General features: G+C 39.9%; 1 protein-coding gene across 1 annotated transcript; it reads left to right on the top strand.

Annotated features, from left to right (window-relative positions):
- The first annotated feature begins 1,162 nt into the window (after nt 1-1,162).
- Nucleotides 1,163-8,063, top strand: si:ch211-170d8.2 (uncharacterized protein LOC571755 homolog). The gene is made up of 3 exons (XM_036578218.1): nt 1,163-1,948; nt 4,826-4,970; nt 7,705-8,063. The coding sequence occupies exons 1-3, from the start codon at nt 1,609-1,611 to the stop codon at nt 8,051-8,053; spliced, it is 834 nt and encodes a 277-aa protein (XP_036434111.1). The 5' UTR covers nt 1,163-1,608; the 3' UTR covers nt 8,054-8,063.
- The last annotated feature ends 280 nt before the right edge of the window (nt 8,064-8,343 follow it).

Here is an 8,343-nt window from a genome sequence, read left to right on the forward strand (position 1 = left end):
AGTGGTTCTGGACTGCAGGCAGGTCATTTTAGCACCTTGACTCTTTTAATATGGAGCAATGCTGCTGTAATACATGCAGAATGTGGTTTTGCATTGTCTTGCTGAAATAATCAAGGCCTTCCCTGAAAAAGACTGGATGGCAACTTATGTTGCCAAAACATGTATATATCATTCAGCATTAATGGTGCCTTCACAGATGTGCTAGTGACCCATGCCATGTGCACTAATGCCCCCCTATACCATCATGAATACTGGCTTTCGAACTGTGCACTGATAACAAGCTGAGTGGTCTTTAGCCCGGAGGACACAGTGTCCATGATTTCCAAAAAGAATTTCAAATGTTGATTTCGTCGGACCACAGGACACTTTTCCACTTCCCCTCAGTCCGTTTTAAATGAGCTCAGGCCCAGAGAAGGTGGCAGCATTTCTGGATCCTGTTTATATGTAATTTCTTCTTTGTGTTTTAGAGTTTTAATTAGTATTTGTGGATGCAGTGATGAACTGTTTTCACAGACAGTGTTTTTCAGAAGTGTTTCTGAGCCCATGCAGTGATTTCCTCTACAGAATCATGTCTGTTTTTAATGCAGTGCTGCCTGAGGGCCCAAAGATCACGGCCAGCAAATACTGGCTTTTGGCCTCGTCCCTTACATACAGAGATTTCTCCAGATTCTCTGAATCTTTTAATGATATTATGTACCGTAGATGATGAAAAACAGAAGTTCTTTGTTATTTTACGTAGAGAAACGTTATTCTTGAATTGTTGCACTATTTGATGGTGCAGTCTTTCACAGAGTGGTGAACCCCTCCTCATCTTTACGCCTGAAAGACTCCGCCTCTCTGAGATGCTATTTATACCCAATCATATTACTGACCTGTTGCCAATTAACCACCAGGTGTTTTTTTAGCATTACACAACTTTACCAGCCTTTTGTTCCCCCGTCCCAACTTTTTTGGAACATGTTGGCATAAAATTCAAAATGGGCAAAAATGTTTCATAAAACAATCAAATTTCACTGTTTCAATATTTGATTTGTTGTCCTTGTACTATTTTATAAATGAAATATAGGGTTTAAATGATTTGCACACCATTGCAGTTTGTTTTTATTTACATTTTGCACAGCCTCCCAACTTTTTTGGAAAAGGGGTTGTAAAACGAGTGGCAACATCCAGTAGATTGCAAGCAATTCGCGCTTTTGGCCACCAGATGCCGCTGATGTCGTCGTTTTTTAAAAAAATCGTGGATTAGTAGAACTTTTTCAAATAAGTTTAAAAAAGAAAAAAGTATTGATAAAGAAGAAAGGCTCTACGTGCCGCAGTGCGCGAGCTATTGTGCTCTGTTGGGGGGGTTTCTCTCAGCTGGGGGCGTTTTTCTTTTGCAAATGAGTGCATTCTTAGAGATGCAGTGTAATGAGGGTCATTAGGGGGTGCAGGTAAGAACAGGCCTCATTATGCACGGGCCAATGGGGGTGTGAATGGGCTGGGGGAGGAGAGCCCTTAAGGATCAGCTCAAATGTGCTGACCAGAGAGGAACCTATTGTCAGAAGAAGCTCCAGCTGCCTACAAGCTCTCGGACACTGTGTTTGGGGTTGTATTTGGATTTTATTCGCCATGCATCCGTCCACTCTGCTGCTGGTCCTCACCTCCGTGACCTTGCTAATGGAAGTACAGTGTGGATCTCTTTTTGCTCGGACAGCAAAGAGTCCGTCTCTGGAAGAGGTCGAGAAGAAGTGCACCAGCTTGGCCATGCCCTGGACGGAGGCCAGGCTTCAGGGAGGTCACTGGGGTCACATCTACAGGCTGAAGGTCCTGTCCATGGGCAAAGATGGAGCAAAGAGGGCAGTTTTCCCCGAGCAGCCTCTGTTTGGCTTCGTTAGGCGGGTTTATCACTGCTGTCAGATGGGCTTCCACTGCGGAGGAGTGAAGGGAATACAGGGCAGAGAGGCTGGAGGTAAGAGAGGAAGATCAGGGCATGATAACGAGGCTTGAGCTGGCTTCTCGTTGGAATTTTTCACGTTCCACCTTAAGTGGTGCAGGAATTACAGCTCTAAGTCTGCAAAACTTTGCTATAAAGGAATGGCTTTCAGTTGGAACTCTCCGTTCCACCTTAAATGGGGCAGGAATTACAGCTCTAAGTCTGCAAAACTTTGCTATAAAGGAATGGCTTTCAGTTGGAACTCTCCGTTCTACCTTAAATAGGACAGCAGTTCCATTCTGGAGCCTGCAAGACTTTGCGATAAAGAAATAGTTTTGATTTGGCTTTTTCCCGTTCCACCTTAAATGGTGTAGTTTTACCCCTGCAAAGAAGGACCTTCCGTTGGAACTCTCCGTTCCACCTTAAATGGTGCAGCAGTTCCGTGCTGGAGCTTGCACAAGTTTGCTATGAAGACATGGTTTAAGTTGACTTCTCGCTGTAATTTCCCGTTCTACCTTAAATGGTACGGGGCCAGAATGGAACAGCTGCACCATTTAAGGTGGAACGGAGAGTTCCTACTTAAAGCATTTTCTTTATAGCAAAGTTTTGCATGCGCCATATTCTAACCACTGCACTATTTAAGGTGGAACGGTGAGTTCCAACTGAAGGCCCTTTCTCTACAGCAACATTTACGCCAGAATGTGACCACCGCACCATTTAAGGTGGAACGGAGAGTTCCAACTGAAAGCTACTGCTTTATAGCAAATTTTTGCATGGGTCAGACGGTACCTGCTGCACAATTTAAGGTGGAACGAAGAGTTCCGACTGAAAGCCATTTCTTTTTAGCTTTCTCTTTAAGTTTTGTGCTTTTTTCCTACTGCACATCTTTCCTTTGCTTAAATGAGTCACCATACTTCTCTTTCTGTTCAATTAAAAGCCACAAGACACTGATTTCTATAGCGCTACGTACTAAATACATACTAATCTATAGCACTTGTGTAGTATTCTATAGCAAACTATAGTAATTGTGTGAATTCACTATAATAGCCTCATATGAATCCTATAAAAATAGATTGCTATAGATCTTAAAAAAATGGCTCTTTAGTGAAGGGAATGGTTCTGTATAGAGCTATGAGTCCATGCTGAAATGGTTCTTCCATTGTTAAAAACATGACATCATATTCAAGGAAGAACCCTTTTGGTGATACATAGAACCATGTACAGCACATCCTCCATCAATCTGAAGAACCATTTCAGCAAAGAACCCTTTAAGCATGCAAATGGTTCTATTAAGAGCTCATGGTTTTAAATAGAAGCATTACTTTACTGAACAACACTATTTTTAAGAGTAGTAAATCCCCTATAATTAGTGTATGAATATAAAAGCCCTTTAATTAATCTTATGCTTATTATTCAGTAACTACTATGACTCTGTAAGTTGTGCAGTGCGCTAAAACTAAAAGGTCTGGAGCTGAAGTGGTTAAAACGTCATATACATGCAAATGGAAACAGATTCATTTGTGAATGTATAAGTAGTGAGGCAGTGGTCTGTATGTGAATTTATTTATCTCCTCTAGCTTTGCTGTGTTTTCCTAATAATAACTAATAATAGAAAAGAAAAATAATAATGAACAGTTGTGAAGGTGAGGGTTTGTGGGCCCTCAGTATGAGAATTTGCAGTTTAAGGTGTTAAAAGTGGGACTTTCTTAGTCCTGCTTATGTATCGATCCTGTATAACGCACAATTGTGGTACATTTTTAAAAAAAAATAGCAATGTTTATATACTTTATCAAACAATCTTATGTCAAAAAAGTGAGAAACATCCAGTTTTCCATGATATGGGATGTTTAGCATTACAAAATTGGTGTAGAACCTTTTAAAACCTATTAAGCTTTTTCACAATCACACAGAACCATCTATTAAACGGCTCCTTATGGAAACAAAAGTGTTTTTCTGCGGCATTGTTTCAAATAAGATGCTGCTTTTATTTTGAAGAGTTTACTAAATGGGGTAAATAGAAATCTGGACTGGATGTGGGTGCAGCTGTGATTAAAGAGCTCACACTGTAAAAAAAAAAAATATGGCAAAATTTACAGTAATTTACCGGCAGCAGAATTTTCACTGAAAATTTAGTGTTTTACTGGTAAATTACTGTAAATTGCATTGTCTGGTATGTTACTGTAAACCAATGCACTGCTCTAAATGTCCAATCCTGTACAGTATGATCATGTAAAATAACAAAACAGTATTTTACTGTAAAAGAAGTACTGTAAATTTACAGAAATATCACGATATCGTGGAAAACAGAATTTTCCTCACTCTTTGTAAATAAAAGAGTCCGTATATGTAGAGAACGCATCAAAAACAGCTTGTTTTGAATTCACTGCTCTTTTGATGTTATAAAACCTTTATGCATAAACCTGTACTTATATCCCCCTCTTCAGTCTACAGCAGTGTTTCAGCCCAGACTGCTTTTGGAATGATTCGCAATAGAGATCAGCCAATAAGAACAGAGCTTGTTTACATATATCAGTCTTAAAGGCACAGTCACAAAAAACAGCCTGTTTAATTTTAAGGGATAAAGAGAGGCTGGAAAATTATGTACAAAAAATTATTACTGTTTTTGGTAGATCAAATGAAACAAACACTATCAGTAAACTTCAGGGTAAAAAATTAAAATACAACAAAAATGAAGGGTATTGGCCCCTTAAAGTGATGTTGCTATATAAGCAGTGATTTCTAACTCATCCCTCTCTCTCTCTTTCTCTCTGTCTCTCTCTCTTTGTCTCTCTCTCTCTCTCTCCCTGTCTCTCTCTCTCTCTCTCTCTCTCTCTCCCTGTCTCCCTCTCTCTCTCTCTCTCACTCTCTCTCTCTCTCTCTCTCTCCTCTCTCTCCCTCTCTCTCCCTCCTAAGGCTCCAGTATTGAGTTCCTGCTCAGTGAGGACGTTCTCTCGGCTCCGGTGGTGAGAGCCGAGATTCATCTCCAGCTTACAAACCCGCAGCTCCTCAACGTCCAGCCGCTGCTGCCTTCGCTGGAGAAACGGCAGCTCCCGACGAGGTGAGACGTGGTGCCAACTGACACTGTACTGCGATGAAATGACTCACATGATCTCTGCAGCTTAAAGCGATAGTTCAGCAAAACGTCAAATTTACCCAATTTCTCCCCCACTTTGCCTTAAATGTAGTCAATCAGCAAAGACTTGATCAGTGTCTGAAGCTAGGAGGCTAATGCAGCTAACAAGTAATGGAAGATTGATGTCATAAATTAACTACTAATAATAATTAACACTGTATTTTCTAGTAATCATTCCCCCCAAAACAAAAATCATGCTGTGTGCTGCAGCTTTGACCTATTTTCTTTTCTTTTTTTTAGTGCATATGCTTTTAAAAATCATTTAAAAATAAAAATCTTTAATAAAACAACATTAAATAAGATAATACTGAGGAACCCAACACCTTTTGAAAACAGCTTCACTTGCCGTTTTAATAGATGTTACCGCAAAAATGCTTTCATGAGTTCCTTCTGGTGTAGATCCATTTGACTTGCGTGCTGTCAGTGCTCACAGCGCTCTCCGCTGGACATACTTCAGGCCGCAAACAATTTCTAAAACCATGTGCACTGCATATTAAAAATCAAGATGTTTTTCACCTTTATAGCGGAGTTTTTATATGTTAATTACCACCGGGACACTTAAGCTGTAAATAAGACACTAATGTTTACAAAATAAATACTAAGTATTAGAAATTTTGCTCAGTAAATCACACACAGCAGAGACAGTGGGGACTTCACAGTGTGCACATTAGACAATGTTATTCATATTCACTTTTTCTGATCCGGTTTCCTGGCAGTAAATGGTGATATGAAGAACTTTCTCTCCAGGTTAGAGCTAACTGCTTTGGTCACTTTTGATTGGTTGTTTTGCTGCACTCAAGCTAAACTTAACGTAATGTAAAATAAGCAGTAGGTGACGAGTCGTGTGGTAAAGGTAGCAGAACAGAGCACAGCAGAGAGAACTAACAGACATCTTCTTAACAAACTCCCTCTCTCTGTAAACATAAACATGTGAACCCCAGTTTCCCAAAGTATTTACAGGTTGTTTATCGTAAATTATTCTTCTCTAGTTCTCTCTCAGTTCCCAAGTGGCAAATATCACCTTTTTCCATCTCTATCAACGATATCCGCTTTCATCGCCCTCTCGCCCAGGCCTACTATGAACATGGACTGAAGTTCGTTAGCATAGCTACAAACAGTAACCGCAGCTGTGAAGGCTGAATTTTAGTTGTACTTTTGTCCATTTCTCAAGAGAAAACTCTGTAAATTAGATTCGGTTCTACTAGAGCAACCCGTGTCCCTCGATTCTGACACAGGAGGACGTTGTTTCCACTGGAAATGTAAGTCAGGTTGGAATATTGAAGGACTACAGTTGATCGTTTTTTTTCTCTGCTTAGAGAAGACTGGGAAAACTGTCGGCTCAGCAAAGCTCTGAAGTCGTGCATCATTCAGTCAGTGTTGTGCCTGTATTAGTAACTGTGGGCCTAAGCTGGATTTCTCAAAGGGAATAAATGGATGATGTTTTAGAAAATCACTAGTATTGTAATCTGATACTGTTATATAGCAACACCAGCTACTCAAACTGCAGCCTGGAAACCAGTAGGTTTGACATATTGTGCTGGTTTGTATGGGGCACCTCGAACATTTTTGTTCATCCTTAAGGATCATTTTCCAAAACTCCATTCATTTTTCTCATAGAGTAAACCAGCTTAGACCTGGAGCAGGACACCACTTCAGAGGTCTAAGGACAGATACTCAATCAGCCAAACGCTGTACAAGTGGCAGAATATTGTATAGATGACGGTTAATGAGGGCCTAGTATGTAGGGCTGGGCGATATGACAGTATATATCAATATTATGATAAATTATGTCGCAATACAGGTTGCTTTTTTGAACATATGGTGTTTATCGTCAGTACTTGTAGACACTGACCAACTGTATTTTTAATTATAAAAACAGCAAAATTAGTCTTGTTTAACTGGATTTGGTGCCAAATATTGATTAAAAATCATTGTGTTCAGTTTGTTGATACTTTTTTTTTTAAACGTAGAACTACTGCCTCTTTTTTCCTGTTCTAACTGATCAGATATCTGAAGAAAATAAATATTGTGATATCATTTATTGTGAAAATTTCTTGAAGTATCGTGATATTATATTTTTGCTGTATCGCCCTCCTCTACTGTTATGCATTTGGGCTGGTTTGTGGAGATAAAGTTGAGGATGTGAGTTGGTTATATATTTGGGCAAAACAAGGCAAGTTTATTCATGTATCACCTTTCCTACACGGCTGTCAATCAAAGTGCTTTACAAATGAGAAAAATACAGCGTCGTTTAAAAAAAAGTAAAGGATTAAAACATGATTAAAACAATGGATTTAAAAGAGAAATTCTATTAAAAAATAAATTAGAAATTAAATTAGGATAATTAAAAATCAAATTAAAAAAATATATTAGTATAAAAAAGTGCCATTACAGAGGAAAGGGGCTCGACACACTAATAGTGTTTTAAACTGAGCTAAAGCTGCTCAGATAGATTTAATAGATATTTTGTTTTTGTAATTTTGTATTCTGTATTGTGTTTTTTGTTATCTGTCCAGGGACTGCAGAAGGAAATTAGCTGATTCTGGTGCAAAGCATCTCATCTCTTTTGAGATCGATGTGTTTTGTTTATGGTCCCTGACTAAATAAACATAATAATAAGATAATCATCCACTAATAATCCATCTTTCGTCCTCTGTAGGTACAGTGCGTGGTCTAAGGACGGTGTTCTAGAGTTGAGGGTGGACTTGACCTTCCTGTTCCAGGCTCTCCAGCAGGCCCTTGGTGGGGGCCGTGGGGGTCCTAGCCTGCTGGACATTCGAAGGGTGGGGGGTCTAAGCAGGCCCTGGGCTTCGGACTCCAGAGAAAAAGCCCTGCATGATCCCATATCAGCTGTGCTGGGGGACGGATGGGTCGAGCGCCCCCTGCAGGCCACAGTGGAGCTGGGACTGGCCTTACACTGCAGCACAGCGGACGCTAACACACGGCCATGCCAGAGCCAGGGGGTCCGACTACTACACACACCATTCATCACACTCTCATACAGATAGCAACACATAACCCCCCCCCTTACTGCCATCCTCGATTGTGCTCTGGATTAGCCTCACTGGAGAGAGATGCTAATGCTAATGGCTCCTGCTGTTGAATAACAATGGGTGATCTGTTGCATAATGTCCACTGTTAATGCTCTGAGTCCCCCGAGCTTCACAGTACTGTGCACTTCAGCAAGTGATTTGAATTTATTTAATTTATTTGGGTGTTGTTTTGTGGGAAAAAATGTAAATACTGTATGTAAATTCATAGATATATATAAACTTCCTTTTTTCCTTTTCAAAATTGA

The sequence above is a fragment of the Colossoma macropomum genome, unplaced genomic scaffold (genome assembly GCF_904425465.1).
Source record: "Colossoma macropomum unplaced genomic scaffold, Colossoma_macropomum, whole genome shotgun sequence".
Lineage (NCBI taxonomy): Eukaryota > Metazoa > Chordata > Actinopteri > Characiformes > Serrasalmidae > Colossoma > Colossoma macropomum.

Excerpts from the sequence above, each read along its gene's own strand:
- si:ch211-170d8.2 (XM_036578218.1), top strand. The coding sequence starts at position 1,609 with ATGCATCCGTCCACTCTGCTGCTGGTCCTCACCTCCGTGACCTTGCTA. Across the intron at positions 1,949-4,825 it reads ACAGGGCAGAGAGGCTGGAG|GCTCCAGTATTGAGTTCCTG; the intron begins GTAAGAGAGGAA and ends CTCCCTCCTAAG. Across the intron at positions 4,971-7,704 it reads AAACGGCAGCTCCCGACGAG|GTACAGTGCGTGGTCTAAGG; the intron begins GTGAGACGTGGT and ends CGTCCTCTGTAG.